Source organism: Sus scrofa, unplaced genomic scaffold (assembly GCF_000003025.6).
Source record: "Sus scrofa isolate TJ Tabasco breed Duroc unplaced genomic scaffold, Sscrofa11.1 Contig2509, whole genome shotgun sequence".
Classification (NCBI taxonomy): Eukaryota; Metazoa; Chordata; class Mammalia; order Artiodactyla; family Suidae; genus Sus; species Sus scrofa.
The window spans coordinates 17425-38619 of record NW_018085113.1 but is presented as its reverse complement, the minus strand read 5'-3'; the positions used below and the strand labels follow the sequence as shown (position 1 = coordinate 38619).

Sequence of the window (21195 nt, the reverse complement as noted above, 5' to 3'; positions counted from 1 at the left end):
AACCCAATAAATTAATCCTAGGACAGATATTGATTTCCTTTTAAGATCTTTTAATGTTCACAAAAATGAGTGTAATTATAAAATTGGCCATATCCAAAGTCTGTAAAGTCAAAACACAGTGTTATCACAATGGCAAGGGAGGTGACTGCAGAGAAAGTTATCCTAAGGCAGAAGTTGTTTTCCTTCTGTGTACTTTTAGTGTTTATGGACACGTGTATGACTGTAGTCATAAGGGAAATCAGAAGTATCCAGGAGCATGCTTCTCCTAATTAAAGACAATGTCCAAAATTATTGGAAGTTTCATCTAGTTACTCCAGGTAATTTAGGCACTACCTAATTTTCTCTTTGGTTTCATATTTCAGAATCACCTTATGAGAAAATTTCTTGAATTCTTTGAATATTAATTTATTTAATACCAAATTTAATGTTTTCTTATGATTTTCCCTTAGGCATCATCCAAAGGCATTCAAAACTCAGCATAAAATCTGAATCCTTGGAATTCCAGGAAATGCTTCCTACTGGATGACTCAACTTAGTCATCTTAGGGACATCTTAGGGACAGAATCAACTTAGTACAATGCAATGTTTATTTAACACCAATCGTTGGTGAAAATTTATTAATTTAATAATCCAATGTATACCAAATGATAACTGTATCATTGGTATGCTTAAGCTTATACTAGGAAATATGTAGCCATAAAATACTGATTTTCCCATGTTAAAAATTAGCTTCTGTAACTGAATACCACTGACAGTTTCATTTTTTTAAATAAAAAGTTTAAATACACATACACATGAAAAAAATATGCTTTTAAAATAATAAGATATTCAAATCATGTTTTCTTTTTCAATATTTTAAAACAAGGACAGAGATTCACAGGGCATTATTATTCTCATTCTAGCTTCCTTATGACAATGTTTCATGTGAATACTTACAAACAGCCCTTGCTGTGCTGGATGGAATATGACTAGGAAATAAAAATTCATTTTAAACATTTTTTCAGACAAAATAAGTTAGTAATGCAAATCTGGCTTAATAAAAAAGAAAAAACTGTAGAATTCACACAAAGTGTATGTGTAGGGCTAGTAAATATATATTGTTAGAGTAATTATATGACAGCATATAAAATTATGTATATTTTGTCGGAATCAATAATTATTTCTCTAACATAACACAATACAAATTTTACTAATACAATGTCAGAATGAAATCTTTGAGTAGAATCATATTAAAGAATGATATCTTCTGAATGAATAAGAACATGTAGCTCTCTGCAGAACTGAAATTCAGTGAAAAGTCACATGTTGGTTTCTCAGTCTCTTCATAGCTATTTTCATGTCCTTATTTCTCAGTGTGTAGATAAGGGGGTTCAAGAGTGGAGTAAAAATTGTGTAAAACACAGAGAGGACCTTGTCCACAGAGAACCAACCAAAAGGCCACACATAAATGAAAATGCAGGGCCCAAAGAAGAGCGTGACTACCATGATATGTGCAGAGCAGGTTGAGAGTGCTTTGGATACCCCGCCGGCAGCCTGCTGTTGGACAGTGATGAGGATAACAGTGTAGGAGATCAGGAGGAGCAGAAAACAGCTCATTGACAGCAACCCACTGTCTGAGATCATAAGTACACCCAAGACATAGGTGTCCACACAGGCCAGCTTGATCACAAGAGGAAGGTCACAGAAGAAGCTGTCCACCTCATTGGGGCCACAGTAAGGTAAATTTACAGTAAAGGCTACTTGACTGATGGAGTGCACAAATCCAATGGCCCATGAAACCGATACCAGCCTGATACAAGTCTGCCGGTTCATCATGGTCATGTAATGCAAAGGTTTGCATATGGCCACATATCTGTCATATGCCATGGTAACAAGAAGTACCATCTCAGCCCCGCCAACAAAGTGCAAGAAAAAGATTTGGGCCATACATCCTCCAAAGGAGATGAGTTTTCGATCACTAAGGAAGTCCCTGATCATCTTGGGGGTGGCAAATGAGGCAAGCCATATGTTCAGGAAAGAGAGATTTCCCAGCAGGAAGTACATCGGGAAGGAGTACAAGTGGGGGTCAGAAATCACAGTGACCACAATGATGAGGTTACCCAGCACCATAGCCACGTAGATCCCAGAGAAGAAAATAAAGAATAATTTTTGGAGATGTTGTGAATTGCAGAGTCCATGTAATACAAATTCTGACACCAAGGAATAATTTTGCAGGTCCATTATCTCAGGTTTCAGATTTTGTTCTAAATCTATATAAAAGAAAGAGATACAAGTGAAAGTTCCTAATAATTACTGAGCACATGAAAGTGATCAACTGTGATTTGAATATAATTTTTAATTTGTACAAGACAGTATAATATATAGAAGATCAAAACCTAGTCTATACCAATATGTATATTTCCCTTTTTCAGACTTCAAAGTTTTCTTAGGGGCAGTTAAACATTCTGGAAGACTCCAGCATAGGTGAAATTTGTAGGAACATTTTTTTTTCTCCCTTAGCTAGATTTTCTTCCCATGGAAAAATATAGAATCATTCAAGTATAGAGTGTGAACCAAAAATCTTTAGCATGACTGAAAATATAAAGATTTTTTCAGTGGTACTATGTTCTTTTAATCTGTGTTAATACCATTGCTCAATGGGCAATTGTCTTTAAGAATCAAACCTAGGAATTGATACTAAAGCTTAAGTGAAAAAAAAAAAAAAGCCTTAGTCAATATGGATCTGCTGTATAGCACAGGGAAATCTGTTCAATGTTCTGTGAGAAACTATACGGGAATGGATATGTGTATATGTATGGCTGAATAACTTTGCTGTATGGAAGAAATTAACATAACATTGTAAATCGACTATACTTCAAGAAAATTAAATTTAAAAAATAGTGCCGACTTGTAAAACAAGACAATTGTATATATATTATCAGGTCCTCTCTTTCCATTTACTGACACAAACACAAAAACAAATTCTGTTAAAATGGTGTGATGGGTGGCCATATCTATGAACCTAAACACCAAACAACATGTTTTCTGAATCTGAGAAAAGTAGATTTCATCCCATGATGGCTAATTAAAAGGAAAAATATTCCTTTAAGCTAAAAAGTATGATCCAGGTATAAAACATATTTGGAACACTGTATAAATATAGCATAGCTGCCAGATTGTAAACTCAATTTGTATGTGTTGTTTAGTAATTTGGGGAGAGTGACATTATTGTGCTATATGTGAATTATGCAATGGCACTTATATTTTCTGGTAATGTCTTTAAGGAAAAATTGAGTTAAATAACAGCACAGATGCACAGAATTTTAAAGTGTGAATCTATGCCATCAGGGAGAACAGCCCCTAGTCGTGGCCATGGGACCCTTTCCTAAACTGTGCTCTTCATCAACATCCTGGATAAGATAATATAACTATCAAGTCTATGGATAACAGAAATATGACAGAATTCACATAAAGCATTTCAAAAGGCTGGAAATTGGGCTATAATCAGCAAATTCCATATCTGAAGGGGAGAGAGAAAATAGTGTAGACTGATACCATGCTAGCAGGAATTTAGACTAGTATTTTATTAATACACTTTATAATTTTTGCACAAAAAATGAAAAAAAAAACCCTTACGGTATAATTTGTTATAATGCTTATGATTAACTGAATGATAAGGAAGATCTGGTTCAAGAAATTCATATCTTATGCTCCAGTTGATACTCAAGCTCAAGCTACTGCTTCCCACAGAGCAATAGAGTTAGGGTTTCCCCCATGTCAAGCCTGCATGGAATCTTTTATTAGTGTACTCTATGAAGATATAATTTACCTACCATAAAATTTACTCATTTTATTTTATTTTATTTTATAATGATTTGTATTTTTTCCATTATAGCTGGTTTACAGTGTTCTGTCAATTCTCCACTGTACAGCAAGGTGACCCAGTCACACAAACTTACTCATTTTAAATGTAAAACTCAATTATTTTTAGTAAACTGATCTTCTTTTCTGATTTGCTCATTCACACACTCACTCTCTCAGACCATACCTGTATAAGACCAGCAGTTTCTCATCTTCACTTAAGTCAACATAGAAACCAATCAAAATGAAGGAAAATAAATCAAGTAACCAAAGGTTTATACAATTCTACATATCTCACAATCTTTTATTATTACTTTTGTCATTTTTCCCTATTGGTTAGGTTTGGGATTAAAAAGCCAATGATCTAATTCTTTTGTAGATTTATTGTTTATAAACTATTTCTGAGAGCATATAGGATGAAATTTTTCAATGAAAGAGATATTTTTCAGGACCAGAGCATAAAGTCTTTGAAATAATTTTGGGAGGAGTCATATATGAGTGACTGGTAAATTAAATGTATTTCTGAGCTTCCAGAAGAAGTAGAGTGGGATGTATAGATCCCATTATTAATTTATCATGAGAAATAAACTGATGCCTCACTCTCCTCACTAAGTTACTATATAAACCTTTTTATAAAGGCATTCAACAGAGTTCTTCATGAAAAATTTTAAAAGCTGCAGAACTTTTGTATTAGATTTTACTATTGACCCTTTATAAAATTGAAAACTATAACATGAAATAATAATTTTGTAAGGTTTTGATAGAGAAATAAAGCAACGTGTTCAACATCTTAACTATTTTAATGATGTGAATAGATACAAAAATAAAATTTTTAAATCTTTAGGAATTAATGGTTACTGTATCTGTTTTACTATATTCAAACAGAACCCATCTCTACAGACTTTCATCAGAAGAATAGGGACTCAAAATTCCTTTTGTCTCATTTTATTAAAAGACTTAATTGCTACACTTTGGCATTAGAGTGGTAGTATAAACCTGAAATTAAATGCCTATGTGGACAGAATGGCTATAAGTCACAATTCAGAAACTCTTCATAGTTTATTAGATTACTCTGACATCCGTCCTAGCTTATATATTACAGACTATAATGGCTGTACTTTTATTACTATTTTTCTCTTTATGGCCATGAAATATTTCACATGTAAACCTAAAACATAACTGTATTTAGTTCAGTGTTTTATAAAGATTAAGAAAATAAAAAGATGAAATAATCAAAAGGAAAACTCAGGAAAAAAACAACAAAATAAAAAAAACTTTTAATGTCCCATTAAATCAAAGATGTTCCAAAATTAGATATTGATGATAGGATACTAAAGTAAGTGGAATTAAATATAAGGGGTCTAATTTCAGAGAAATTTTTATGACTTGCAAAGGCTTTTTTTAAATGACTGTTGAATTTGTAATCAGGAAAAACATGAGGATGATTTTGTATGCCGACTAATGCTACTTAAAAACAAATACAACAATGAGAAATTTAATTTTAACTAAGTTAATATGATTCTCCAATGATTTAATATACAAAATAATAGATAATAAAAGTCTCCATTTGACCTGTTTTTAGACACACATTAACTGAATATACATCAATGGATTTTTACTAACCTGGAGTTAAAATACTCAGTGCTGACATTGTAGATCCCTTGATTTGAATTTCACATCTACTATACTTGAATGAAACTTTTAAAAACATGAATATTTTTTATGCAAGTGAGGATTTAATTACCTCTTTTTCCTGGCTTCTAAAAAATAATTCAGGTAAAGTGTCACTATAAGAAGGTAGAAAACTTTGGATTTGAGTATCCCTTGGACTTCAGTTATAAGTATCTGTACCTTCTCTCCCATCAAATTAAGAATCCCTAAAAGATGCGTCATTGTTGGCAGATTACCATTATTACCATAGGCTGGGGAATAAACCATTTTCTGGTGGAAATTTTCAGTAATGACTCATGTTCATTTGCCCAGTTGACAATGGAATAAAATTTTAAAGATTTGTCAGATTATACACACATAACTGCAATTATTTTAATAATTCAAGCAAAATAATAATATATCATTTTCTGGTTTAAAGAGTATAAGATGCACCTTCCTCTTCAGTAATTGAATTATCAAGTTACATTCTAAAAACATGCTGAAAATTTTGTATGTTACTTTGATGCATCTTTGATCAAGCATAACACTTTGGAGAAGGCTCCTTCCTACTAGGAGCATCAGATTTATGTAACACAAAATATTTGCTTTTCCAAAATCAGATTCATATGGTCATGTATAATGGCCTGGTGTGTGGGTTACTTTGCAGATCATTTATAATTATTATCCCACTTACTTCCCCAAATCATTTTAAGTTAATTCAAGCTCTTGCTAATGGTTGTATGATGATTAAAAGTATCTTAAAATGTTCTAATGAATGACAATCACGTTTACAACTATCCACATGACATTGAATTCCATGTTAAATGTATACATTAAATCAAATTTATAACAGATTTTCCTGCCAAGGCAGCATCTGCATGTAGTAAAAAGACTCAAGTTCCAAACTGTCATTAGATTGTGGTTGGCTAAAAGCAATGACGAAAGCTTTCTAAGTTTCTGATTCTCTACTTAAAACACAGAGACCATAATTGCTAAATACTGTAGAAGTAGGCTACATACATCAATGTCATTTGCTTCTGAAGTGCACCCATTATGTAGGTTCAGATATATAATGTGAAGCCAAGAATTACAGAGAAGTTTGTGACAACCGACAAAAGTGAATACTTGATTTGGAGGTAGGAAGGAGTTACTAAACCTGATGATTAATTTTAAGTGTTTACCTGGAGGGTGTTTTGGATGAGACTGACATTTAAATTGGTAAACTTTGAGAAAAGCAGATTGTAACTGGACAAAGGGTCTGTGGGGCTGACATCCAGCATGTGCTCTACCCACCCAGTGAACCATATACCCTGGCAGGCCTGGGTCTGCCAAAATGGAATCGCTTTTTATTCTAACACACACACAGTTCCAGAGCTGCTGTTATAGACTTGACGACTAAGGCCTAACATCCCTTTAATACAGAGAATAAATATTTACAAATCAGTAAGAAACGATAACTTGAAGAGAATAATGAACAAAAAATATAAGAAAATTTTTCTTTAAATGATGAAAATAATAGGCCAATGGACATTATAAAATCTTTAATAAACATCAAACATGAAAATTAATGTAAACCTTCATTCATATACCAAATTTAGAGTAAATATAGCAAATTCTTGGTTAGTTATGATGAAAACAGATAATGCAATGATAAAATAGCAATACAAATTTAAATAAATATGGCATCTATTGAATGTTTATGTCAGCACTATGCTGATTTTTTTCAAATAATTTTCATAAAAGTCTAATGAAAAGTCTAAGAGAAACACCATCATTACTGCTTTACAAATGAGGAGACTGAGGCCTAATGTGTTAAGACAAATGAATTTTTCAGTAGCAGAGCTGGTGTTCTAACTCAGGCATTTGGACTCCAGAGTTCATATTCTTAAACTGCAGAATGCTGTCTCTCTCAGGGTTAGAAAAAAGTCAGTACAACTTTCAGCTAGACACTTTGGAAATATAGAAAAGGACCCTTTGAAAAAAGGCTAACAGGTTAAGGAACATAGGGATGCCAGATGTGGGGTGGCAGGTTGGGCTGCATACAGGATATTAAAAATCAGCCAGCACATTGCCTTCTCTTCTGAGTGAAGTAGCAAGTAAGTGGTGAGTTTTGAGTAGAGGAGTGACAATAATATCATGCTTCAGATCAGATCTAACAGCTGTGCTATAAAAGCAAGGATGGGACCTAGGAGGCCAGGTAAGTAACAATTTTCCTAAATCAGCCCAGCTGTAATCATGGCTCACATAGGAAAGTTATACTAGAAGTGAGAGGAAGTAGTCAAACTCTATGTGTCTTTTGAAATGAGAGCAAATAGAATTTCCTGAAGGTTATTATAGATTGTAACTATAATGGAGGAGTCAGGGATGATTCCAAATATCGTAATCTAAGAAACTAGAAGAATAAATTTACTGCTAAATAAGATTGTGAAAGCTGTATTTATAGACAGTTTGGGAGGGAGATTAAGAGGGTAATTGTGAACGTATTAACTTTGAAATGCTAACTCTGAATCAAAATGAGGAGGTTGAATAGTCTCAAATATATAAGTCTGGAGTTATGAAGTCTGAACTACATATGTAAATTTGGAGATTTTCACAGTGTAGCAGATTTTGTCAATACCTAGCTCTTCTCAGTAGTTACCATTTATTTACAAGTTATCATGAGTCCAAAGGGCAGGCACTTGCCACTCTTCATCAATAGCTCTCTTTGGATAAATTTGCTCTACCTACACATCAAGGAAGGGAGGGTCAGGGAATCAATGCCCCTGAAAGCAATCTCTAACTAGTGCCAATAAATACCCCAGTTCCGTCTCTCCAAAGACTAAGTAATTTCTAGACACATGTTCTGAACTGTCTTCCAGAACTCCATGGTAGGATTAAGCTTCAGTTGCCTACAATGGCTGATTGCCAGATGACGTACTCTTAATGGCTTCTATTCCTCCTTCACCTCACTTCCTCACTCTAGGAGGAAATAACCCCCTTTTAATTTTTTTTTTTTGCTAGACTCACCTCCCCCTAGTAAAACTATATATACTCATACACATAGGATCATGTGTCTCTGAGATACAAATCCTGACTGAGAGATTTCTGGATAAATGCAAAACAGGACAATTACTACTAGAAGTAGTGCCCCCTTTTATTTAACTTAAAGTATAGTTGATTTACAGTGTTTCTTTAATTTCTGTTATGCAGCAAAGTGACCCAATCACACACAGTTCCCTCTTAAAGAGCAACTTCTCAGAAGGGAATTTTGAAATTGAATCACTCACAGTCCCAAAGGCAACAGGCCCCATTGGTGGTGGTGAGATGAGGATAACCTCTGGAATACTGTAGTATCAAAATCACTAGGACTCTCACCTCTGATTATTTAAGTTGGGCTAGAGGTAGAAGATTATTAAATAATTCTAGAATTAGAGAGATAAAGGACCACAATACTCTGAAAGAACTAGGGAGTGGCTGATTGTTTTGAACTAGTATCAAAGTGATGACAGAGGAAATTAATAGGCTCAGATTAGCCATTTATCATTTCGGCGAAAAATAGTTGGCACCGTGACAGAATATAAAGAGATCCCCACAGTGTACGGTCATGGGGAAGGCTGGGCTTAAAATTAGGACAAATATCAATTGTGAAAATAGCATAGTTATAAATAAGGCCTAATTTACAACTGTGGCAATAATTTGATAATGAAGTCATTAGTCTGGAAGAGGAAACATTAGGACCTAGTATCTAATATGATAATATCTGGAAGCATACATTTGAAAACCTTGAATTCCCATGATCCTTTGAACATCTGGGCCAGTAAAAGAGCCTTCCTCCTTTTTTTCTGGAAGACAGCAACCGCACTCTGCCTGGAGAAAATGCAATAGCCCAAATGGCTGTGTATGTCTGGCAAGACAATATGTGTTCACCTCATGATTGGCTCTGCTTCACCTCACTACTTGTAGACAAATTACTAAGATGCAGTCACATAATATTAAGACAAGAGGAGTGCTGAGCCTGCTCTGAAATGAAAGGAAAAAATTCACCAAAGGAGCTTTATGAGCTGGTTAATATGCAGTGGTAGAAATCAAGAGGGCACGCTTATGAATGGCTATTGAGGGTTTGGACATTGTGTGGGGGTGAAATGCAGTCTAAACAAGAGAGAATTAATCAATATGGATGCACTTTCCTATGATTTAGGATTTTATACTTGGAAATCTGGGGAAAATGATGGTCCAGAATAAATGAGGTAATATTCTAGAACTGCCTTGATCTATTATTAATGAAGAGGTCAAAGACTAAGAGAGTTTGGCACAATAAAATGGGTTTAGTTTATAATACCAGTGAGCCCATCAGCTGACAATGTTCCAGAAGAGGGACCAGATGCTATGTATTTCACTAAAGATTTAAAATAATGGACTTAATCCCTTCATATATTTTATTTCTAGTTGTGCCTTTTCTTTTCCTTTTTACTACTCAGTTAATTTTTATTACATTTATAGTTGTACAATGATCATCACAACCCAATTTTACAGCATTTCCATCCCAGACCCCCAGCGCATCCCCAACCCTAACCTGTCTCATTTGGAAGCCATAAGTTTTTCAATGTCTGTGGGTCAATATCTGTTCTGCAAAGAAGTCCATTGTGTCCTTTTTTTAGATTCCACATGTCAGTGATAGCAGTTGATGTTGGTGTCCCAGTGTCTGAATGCTTCACTTAGCATGACAATTTCTAGGTCCATCCATGCTGCTAAAAATGCTGGTATTTCATTCCTTTTAATGGAATGAGTAATATTCCATTATGCATATGTACCACATCTTCTTGATCCACTCCTCTGTCAATGGACATTTAGGTTGTTTCCATGTCTTAGCTATTGTATATAGTGCTGCAATGAACACTGGAATCCATGCATCTTTTCGAGTCATGGTCTTCTTTGGATAGATGCCCAGGAATGGGATTGCTGGATCTAGTGGTAGTTCTATTTTTAATTTTCTGAGGAATCTCCATACTGTTTTCCACAGTGGTTGCACAAATATACATTCCCACCAACAGTGGAATAGGGTCCCTTTTTCTCCACACCCTCTCAAGCATTTATTGTTTGTTGACTTTTTGATGATGGCCATTCTGGCTGGCGTAAGGTGGTACCTCATCGTGGTTTTGATTTCTCTGATAATTAGCGATGTTGAAGATCTTTTCATGTGTTTTTTGGCTATCCATAAGTCTTCTTTGGAGAATTGTCTGTTTAGGTCTTCTGCCCATTTTTTGATGGGGTTGTTTGTTGTTTTGGTATTGAGTGGTAGGAGGTGTTTATAAATTTTGGAGATTAATCCCTTGTCAGTTGATTCACTTGCAAAGATTTTCTCCCATTCTGTGGGTTGTCTTTTCATTTTGTTTAGGGTTTCCTTGGCTGTGCAGAAACATTTAAGTCCCATTTATTTTATTTTATTTATTTTTTGTCTTTTTGCTATTTCTTTGGGCTGCTCCCGCGGCATATGGAGGTTCCCAGGCTAGGGGTCAAATCGGAGCTGTAGCCACCGGCCTATGCCAGAGCCACAGCAACACGGGATCCGAGCCATGTCTGCAACCTACACCACAGCTCACAGCAACGCCGGATCATTAACCCACTGAGCAAGGGCAGGGACCGAACCCGCAACCTCATGGTTCCTAGTCGGATTCATTAACCACTGCGCCACGACGGGAACTCCATAAGTCCCATTTATTTATTTTTGCTTTTACTGTTATTACTCGCAGAGGTGGATCTGAGAAGATATTGCTGTTGTTTATGTCAGAGAGTGTTTGGCCTATGTTTTCCTCTAAGAGTTTTATAGCATCTGGTCTTATACTATAGGTCTTTAATCTATTTTGAGTTTATTTTTGTGTATGGTGTTAGGAAGAGTTCTAATTTCATTCTTTTACATGTGGCTGTCCAATTTTCCCAGCACCTTAATGAAAGGGCTGTCATTTTTCCATTGTATATTCTTGACTCCTTTGTCATAGATTAGTTGGCTGTAGGAGCATGGGTTGAATTCTGGGCTTTCTATCCTGTTCCCCTGATCTATGTTTCTGTCTTTGTGCCAGTACCATATGGTTTTGATGACTGTAGCTTTGTAGTATAGTCTTAAGTCAGGGAGCCTGATTCCTCCAGCTCCGTTTTTCTTTCTCAGGATGGCTCTAGCTATTCTGGGTCTTTTGTGCTTCCAAACAAACTTTAAAATATTGTGTTCAAGTTCTGTGAAAAATGTTCTTGGTAATTTGATAGGGATTGCACTGAATCTGTAGATTGCCTTTGGTGGTATAGTCATTTTGATAATATCAATTCTTTTAATCCAAGAACATAGTATGTCTTTCCATCTGTTGGTGCCATCTTTGATTTCTTTCATCAGCATCTTATAGTTTTCAGAGTACAGGTCTTTTGTCTCTTTAGGTAGGTTTAAAACTATCACTGTCTGCAGACGACATGATACTATACCTAGAAAATCCTAAAGACTCTACCAGAAAACTGTTAGAGCTCATCAATGAATCTGGCAACGTCACAGGGTACAAAATTAATACACAGAACTTGACTGCATTTCTATATACTAACAACGAAAGATCAGAGAAATTAGGCAAACAATCCCATTTACCATTGCATCAGATGAATAAAATACTTAGAAATAAATATACCTAAAGAGAAAAAAGACCTTTACTATTTTCTTTTTCCCTTGAAGAAGATCCTTTATCATTTCTGGTAAGGCCTATTTAGTGGTAATGAACTGCCTTGGTTTTGCCTTGTCTGGGAAACTCTTGATCTCTTCAATTCTGAATGATAATCTTGAGGACAGAGTATTTTAGGTTGTTAATTTTTTTCCTTCAGCACATTAAATATATCCCTTCTGGACCATAAGTTCTTGATGAAAAATTAGCTGATGGTCTTATGGGGTTAGTCTTTTGTGATTTAGTTGTTTTTCTCCTCCTGCACTTAAGATTATTTTGTCAACTGTCCTCAGGAAACATTTCTAAGACTCTTTGATGACTTTTACTGCTTCTTCTGTTATGAAACTTTTTTCTCAAAACTCTTTACAGTTGATCTCCATGACTTAAAAAAAAAGCTACCCTAGCCTATAAAATAAATTCTTTGGCCAAATCTGTATGTGCTCTAAGTTATTAAAGAACACTAACACTTTTCATACAGCAGCTACTTCCTTAATGCTCACTTGTCTTTTCTACCTCTGCTGCTTTCTTTAGGATTCCCAGGCTTCCATGCACACTCTGGTTATCTGACTACTGCAGGCCATACATGCTTATATCAGAAATATGATCTCATATTTCTAAGGATTAAAAGAAAATAAAACCTCTAACAATGTCTGTTAAATTATAGTATTAGTAAACATGTGTTTTGGTGGAAATGTCTAAACAATGCTTTCAAAATCAGGGATCATATTTTGTCAAACCTACTCTATTACCTAACACAATAATGACTAGTGCAACCTAGATACTTACTAAACATTTTTTGAAAATGGCATTTATTTCAGTGCATAGTGCAACAATTGTTCTTGATGTGCATATAGTTCTTGATATACATAGATACGTACAGGTAAAAAGAGATCAATATATATAACATGGACATATAAATTGGGATTTCTATAGGTAACCTGCAACTATTCTGGTTACCAAAGTATAATTTTTGCTATAAGCATCTCTCTTCTATTTTTTTCTCCCTTCTTCTAATCCATTGTCACTATTGTCTTCTTAAATATATTAACTGACCATTTCATTGCCACACTAAACTGGAAAAAGTTAAGACATAATTGATTCCCCTTAAATCTTTAAATTTTCATCATGTGATTATGTTATTAATTGATTAAAACAAATCTTTCCTGAGAACCTATTATATGTCAGAGACTGTGCAATAATCCAGTGGGAATAAAAATAAATGACACATCATCCCAAGTCTCAAGGGGTAATTTGATAGTGGTATTTGACAAAAAAAAAATGCAATAAAAAGTTAAGCTTTTAATGATAATGCCGTGAAGCATGGAGAGTGGGTACAAATAAAAGAGGGTGTTAATTCTAAACTAAGAGGTCAGGTTTAGAAAATATCATTGAGGACATAGAATCAACTGCTCAACTTCTTAAAAACTACTATACATTGAGTGTTTAACATTAGCTACAGGCTATGCCAGTGTGAGATTGATGGAGTCAGTGAAGTCAGTGAAAGACTTTAATGAAGAGGAATTTTCTCTAGTGTGACTGATAACAAATTCACTCAAATATTAGTATTTAATTAATGTTCTCTCATCAACACTACGTGGTTTCAATATTTCTTTTATGGATGGGTCTTGCTAAGAACAAACAACATTCACATCAACTTGTTACACACTAAGAAAACTTATTTTGTTTATTAATGTATTGAGCAATCATTTAATTCCTACTCTATGGCAGATTTTTCTAGATATTATGATTGATCAGTGTTTTAGTTGGGGTAATTTCAAAAAGTTTAGTGTTTTAGCTTGGAGTTATTTCTATAAAGACATTTTCGCTCTACTACTTTGTATATCTGCACTAGGTGTTCTCTGAGGACAAATACTGAGATGAGTAATTTTTTTTAATAATGAAAAGGACCCCAAACCCCACAATGAAATTAGAAATGAGCTGCCTTAGTGCATGCCGAGCTCTTATTTCAGTGGAGAGTTCCTTTTTCCTCAGACGGCAGAGCCAGAGTGCTGCACCCAGATGTTGTCTCCGCCTACAGCATGCACTTCCTATTGATTCCTCCTTGCAGCCACCCACAACAGAGAATCCTAGCTTTGTGATTAAACATGGGAGTCCTAGATCAGCTCTGCTCCTGATTTGCTGGTTATTTTTTGGACGTTGCTTAACCTCCCTGTGTCTCACCTTAGGTGTGCCAGATGCTGGTCTAGGTGCTGGTGACATAGACAGGGTCCTCATCCAGACCATCATCAATGGTGTGACTGCTTGGGGGAACTTTCAGGCAGAGTTGAGAGCACAGTGGAGCTGAGTGAAGAGAAGGCCATCAGAGACTGAGTTCTCAGAAGAGGTGACAGCTCAGAGAGCCACTGCTGGATGTCCTCCCAAGGGAAAGTAGAGGCAGGTAGTGGAGCAGGCTTCCTGCCTCTCAGACCCTCCTCTGCCCTAGCTCTCCTCCACACTGGCCTCTCTCATTTAGACTGAACCAAAAGCCTTCCTAGGAAGGGCTGATACAGAAGGGGACTCCCCAGGCCAGTCCCCAAGAGGACATCTTAAAATCTTCCCAGGGGCTAGCTGGTGGCTGAACTGGGACTGGCACCTGGTCAGGCTTGGTGTTGCACAGGGGAAAGGGGGTGCCTTAAGGCTTAGTGATAAGTCCATCCACATGGACCTTAAGGGACAGCTGCCGCTTTCTGAGAACCGGTGAGGGAGGAAGAGGAACTGCTTGGTAGTAGTGTGTGCATAAACTTAATTTCATTAAACAATGCCAAAATTCTCTCCAAAGTGGTTTTCCCTCCCACTAACACTACTCGATACTCCATCAATTCACATCATTCAACATTAGATTCTTATTGTTAATTTGAAGGTGCAAATTTTTATTTAGCTTATTTTTTTTCCCTTGTACAAGAAGTCAGTTTTGTTGGTCATATTAATTTCCTAGGGCTACCCTAACAAATTACCACAAGCATCATGGCTTCAAACAACAGAAATATATTGTCCCATATCCTGGAGGCAGGAGGCAGTGGTCTGAAGTCAAGTTGTCAGCAGGGCCATGTTCCCTCCGAAGGCTCCAAGGAAGGATCCTGCCCTGCCTTCTCCAGCTTCTGGCAGCTTGAGATGTCCCTGGGCTTGTGGCTGCATAATTCCAATTTCTCCTTACCTGTGTCTTCACATGGCTTTTGTCTGATATCTGTGTGTCCTTTTCTCTTTTCTTTGGGCACTCTCATTGGTTTTGGGGACCACTCTAATCTAGTATGATCTCATTTAGATCCTTATCTTAATTACATCTTCAAGTACTGTATTTCCAAGTAAGGTCACATTCTGAAATTCCAGATGGACATGAATTTGTCGGGATGCTATTCTACCCACTACACCTCTATTAAATTTCTATGGCTAAAATTATAAATTCTTTGCTGTTTTGTGTTTACCTTTTTATAATAACACTATTTGTACATTTCATCATATTTATCATATGCAGTTGCTTCCAAAACTCCAATACATGTGAGCAGGTGAGTCTTAAAAGTTGTAGTGTTCTATATCACTTTTCCCCACATTCAGCATCTATTTATTACTTCCCAACAGCATCTGTAAATATTGGACATAAAAGTATTCTGCTTAATTCTGATTTCCAAGGTGGCTTAGCTTGCTCCACAAAGGTCCCAGAGAGGCCTGCTGGTTCTTCAGGGTCCACACCTCTGCTACAGTAAACATGGGCCTTATCAGGCTTGGAGCTGAGTGGATGGCTAATCTTTTTTTTTTTTTGTCTTTTTGTCCTTTTTAGGCTGCACCCATGGCATATGGAGGTTCCCAGGCTAGAGTTCCAATCAGAGCTATAGCCGCTGGCTTACGCCATAGCCACAGCAGTGCTCGATCCTTAACCCACTGAGCGAGGTCAAGGATCGAACCACAACCTCATGGTTCCTAGTCAGATTCTTTTCCACTGTGCCATGACAGGAACTCCACTAATCTCTATCTTGAGCCTTCTATAACTGCATCCCTCCTTGAGAAACTTATTGGAGAAAGTATTCAATTCTTTCATTGGAAGAACATATCACTTTTTTTGTTGTGAATGTATAAAAGCAATAAATTACATTATTTGTCCATGGACTCAGATTCCCTCTGTTATGATTTAAACTCTTTCTGGATTTTGGGAAGTGTGGTTTCCAAAATTTGAGTAACACTGTTAGAAGCAGCATAAGAATGATAAAGAAGTGCATAGCCTCAAAAAACAGATTGAGTTTGTATCTCACTTTTTTTTTTTACTTGCTAGATGTGGAAACTTAGGTAAAATTATAAAGCCCCTTTTCCTCAGTTCACTTACACAATAAGAATGGGGATTAAAAACAGCAACTAGCTAACAACACTGAGATACTCAAAGACTTTACTAGACAAGCTAGTTATTTACTTAATTTCATACAATTTTATCAATTTTCCAAAATCTTTATTTTGAATACAGGCAGAAGAATTGCTTTCCAACACTCTTGAGTAGACTCAATTCTTTTTGAGACATAGCAACCTATCTGACCAGTTATGAACAAAATATAATCATTTGGGAGAACAATTCTGAACAAAGGGTTATGATCTTGCAAATTAAGATAATGACATGTATTGCATGTATTTAATTCCTCCTGAAATTTGGAAGGCTCATCCATGCTTTCAGTGGCCTTAAAGACTTAGCTTTTTAAATCTATGGTAGGAAAAATCATAAACAATTATTTTGACATTAGAAAATTTCTTGTTACCTGCCTGCGTTGCTTTTTTCAGAATAGTTTAATTCCTAGTGGTGACTTACAGTTTGTGATGTCCACTGGAATTCTGGACTCAGCTGATAGGTAGTAGAGTAAGGAAAGCTCTTAAAATAATGTTAAAATTTGTCTGTGAAGATGGATATTTTAGTAATAAGCTTGACTGCCTCTTTAGAAGGCATGGGATTTAGGACAACATCTAGGTTGCCTTTTGAGGAAATCAGAAAGCCCATTATTGTAAATTCTCCATACCCTTGTGGCATATGGAGGTTCCCAGGCTAGGGGTCGAATTGGAGCTGAGACCCGAGCTGAGTCTGCAACCTACACCACAGGTCAGCTCACGGCAATGCCAGATCCCTAACCCACTGAGTGAGGCCATGGATTGAACCTGTGTTCTCATGGATACTAGTCAGATTCGTTAACCTCTGAGCCACGATGGGAACTCCCATAAATTCTCCTTTCTAATTCCTGGTTTCTTATTTAAACTAGGAAAGAAACACAGGAGACTGCAGTCACTAGGTGGCATGCAAGCTCCTTGTAAACTTGTTTCAGTTTTTGCTAGGAGTTATAACTTTCAATTTATGTATGTATGTATGTGTGTATGTATTTTTACTTGATTTAAAATGTTCTGTCAATTTCTTCTGTATAGCAAAGTGATCCAGTTATACACATATTCATTCTTTTTCTCACATTATGCTCCATCATGTTCATCAAGAGTGATTGGATATAGCAATCTGTGCTATGCAATAGATTCTCATTGCTTATCCTCTCGAATGGATACAGTAGTTTGCATCTACTAACCCCAAACTCCCAGTGCATCCCATTCCCTCCCCAACCCTTGGCAACCACAAATCTGTTCTCTATGTCTATGAGTTGGTTTCTTTTCTGTAGATAGAATCATTTGTGCATATATTAGATCCCAGATATAAGTGATATCATATGGTATTTGTCTTTCTCTTTCTGACTTCACTTAGTATGTGAATCTGTAGTTCCATCCATTTTGCTGCAAATGGCATTATTTTGTTCTTTTTATGGCTGAGTTGTATTCCTTTGTGTGTACCACTTCTTTTTAATCCATTCATCTGTTGATGGACATTTAGGTTGTTTCTATGTCTTGGCTATTGTGAATAGTGCTGCAATGGGGTGAATGCATTTTTTTCAATGAAATTTTTGATCTGGATGTATGCCCAGGAGTGAGACTGATGGATCATATGGTAGTTCTACATTTAGTTTTCTAAGGTTCCTCCATACTGTTTTCCATAGTGGTGGTACCAATTTACATTTCCACCAACAGTGTAGGAAGGTTCCCTTTTCTCCACACCTTCTCCAGCATTTGTTACTAGTAGACTTATTAATGATAGCCATTCTGATGGGTGGGAGGTGGTATTTTACAGCGGTTTTGATTTGCATTTCTCTAGCAATTAGTGATGTTGAACACTTTTTCACATGCCTATTGGCCATCCATATGTCTTCTTTGGAAATATCTATTCAAGTCCTCTGCCCATTTTTCAATCGGGTTTTTGGTTTTTTTTCTATTGAGTTATATGAATTCTTTGCGTAGTTTGGAGATTAAGCCCTTGTAGGTTGCAACTATTTTCTTACATTTTTAGGTTGTCTTTTTTTTTTTTTTTTTTTGATGGTTTCCTTTGTTGTGCAAAAGCTTCTGAGTTTGATTAGGTTCCACTGGTTGCCTTATTTTATTTTATTTTTTTATATAATGATTTTTTTCCATTATAGCTGGTTTACAGTGTTCTGTCAATTTGGTGACCCAGTTACACATACATGTGTACATTCCTTATCTTCTTACTAGCTGCTTTTACCTCTTGATTCCTTAGTGTATAAATAATAGGATTTAAGAGAGGTGTGAAAATTGTATAAAATATAGAAGGAATCTTATCTACAGAGTATCTGCTGAAGGACCATACATAAATAAAGACACAAGGGGCAAAGAAGAGAGTCACAACTGTGATGTGAGCGGAGAGACGGAGAAGGCCTTAGAGGAGCCACTAGCAGTGCGGTGCCTAACAGAGTAAATGATTACTGTGTAGGAGACAAGCAAGAGGAGGAAGCAGACTAGGGACAGGAGGCCACTGTCTGCAATGACCAGTAGCTGTAGCATGTAGGTGTCTTTGCACGCAAGCTTGATGACCAGGGGAAGGTCACAGAAAAAGCTGTCCACAACATTGGGGCCACAGAAGGGCAATTTCAACATGAAAGCCATTTGACTAATTGAGTGCACAAATCCAACTGCATAGGAAGATAACAATAGGCTAGTGAGCACTCGTGGGCTCATGATAGTCATGTAATGGAGAGGTTTGCATATGGCAACATATCTGCCTATTGCCATGGCTACAAGCAACATCATCTCACTCCCGCCTACGAGGTGCATGAAGAACATCTGAGAATAACATCCCCACCAGGAGATGGTCTTCTGTTCTCAGAGGAAATCTGCAATCATCTTAGGGGTAGCAAAAGAAGCCAAGATCATATCAATAAAGGAGAGATTGATAAGCAGAAAATACATTGGTGTGTGAAGGTGTGAATCAAAAGTCACAGTAACCAAGATGAGGAGGTTTCCTAACACAATCCCTACATAGACCACAGAGAATCCCAGAAAGAACAAAATCTGAAGATTCTGAGATTTGGAAAGTCCCAACAACATGAATTCAGATACCTCTGAATGGTTTGTCTTTTCCATGTTGTCAACTTACCATTATGTTAACTTAATTCCATAATAATCAAAATGAGTGAGAATAAGGAGGAAGAAAATTGTTTTTACAGAAAGGCTTGTTTGTGTTCATGTCCACTTTTGCTATTCAGACAGGATATTGAACTTACAAGCACCCTCTACTTTTGGGAAATTTTGTTGGTCAATGATTTCCTGAATGGCCCAGAGAATTATACAAAATAGTAGAATTCAGAAAATACATTCTGAAAGACAAAAATAAAAATAGTACATGAAACCACAATTGTATAAGTTGTGAACTTGGAATCAGAAGACTTCAATACAACACCTAGCTGAACTACTCACTGGACATCACAGGATGAGTAACTTTCCTTTTTCTTTCTTTTTGTTTTTTTAGGACCACAGCTGTGGAATATGGAAGTTCCCAGATTAGGAGTCAAACTGGAGCTGTAGTCACCCACCTACACCACAGTCATGCTGGATCCGAACCACATCTGCAACCTACACCACAGCTCAGGGCAATGCCAGATCTTTAAACCACTGAGCAAGGCCAGAGATCGAAACTGCAATCTCGTGGATACTAGTCGGGTTCATTACCACTAAGCCACAATGGCAACTCCTTAAGTAACTTTCCTTTTGATGGTTAAATTTCCTCCTCATTAAAATTAAAAAAAAAATTGGACTACATGATATTGGATGCCTCTTTGTGTGATAAAGACCTCCATGAATAAAATAATCACAGTGGGTTTTATATTCACAGAATAATATTGAGTTTTTTAACCTGGAAATTATAATTGTAGAAAATACATCCTGGATTCTCAAGCATCATATTTTGAAATAGACTCTTTTTTTTTTTGAAATAGACTCTTAAAAAATATGAATTAAAACATAAATCAAGTCTCAAATGTAAGCTTTTAGGTTCTAAGAAATGTACCTTTATTCTTCTACACTCCAGTCCCTCACAGCTCACTAGTTAACTAGTTTATATTGGTAAAAGAAAACATGGAAACAACCCAAATATCCACCGACAGATGATTGTATTGGGAAGATGTGGTATATATACACAATGGAGTACTACTCAGCCATAAAAAGAACAAAATAATGCCATTTGCAGCAACATGGATGCAAGTAGAGACTCTCATACTGAGTGAAGTAAGTCAGAAAGAGAGGCAAATACCATATGTTATCACTTATATCTGGAATTTAATATATGGCACAAACAAAGCTTTCTACAGAAAAGAAAATCATGGACTTGGAGTAAAGACTTGGGGTTGCCAAGGGGGAGGGAGTGGGATGGCTTGGGAGCTTGGGGTTAATAGATGCAGACTATTTCCTTTGGATTGGATGAGCAATGAGATCCTGCTGTGTAGCACTGGGAACTATGCCTAGTCACTTATGATGGAGCATGATAATGTGAGAAAAAAGAATGTATACATATATGTGTAACTGAGTCACCCTACTATACAGCAGAAAAAAAAATAATGTATTCGGGAAATAAAAATAAATAAATGAAATTAAACTAAAAAAGAAATATAATTCTCTCAGTATAATCATCTAATGTATGAGGTAACTTTGTCACCAGCCTTTACTTATTGTAAAGCTGATTTTA

The 21195-nt window shown here is 36.2% G+C and overlaps 1 protein-coding gene and 1 pseudogene across 1 annotated transcript; both read right to left on the bottom strand.

Annotated features, from left to right (window-relative positions):
* Window positions 1-1221: 1221 nt before the first annotated feature.
* Window positions 1222-2223, bottom strand: LOC100156196 (olfactory receptor 4K14-like). The gene has a single exon (XM_005653544.2). The coding sequence runs from the start codon at window positions 2218-2220 to the stop codon at window positions 1288-1290; it is 933 nt and encodes a 310-aa protein (XP_005653601.1). The 5' UTR covers window positions 2221-2223; the 3' UTR covers window positions 1222-1287.
* A 16449-nt stretch (window positions 2224-18672) lies between these two features.
* LOC100519850 lies at window positions 18673-19598 on the bottom strand (annotated as a pseudogene).
* Between the last annotated feature and the right edge of the window lie 1597 nt (window positions 19599-21195).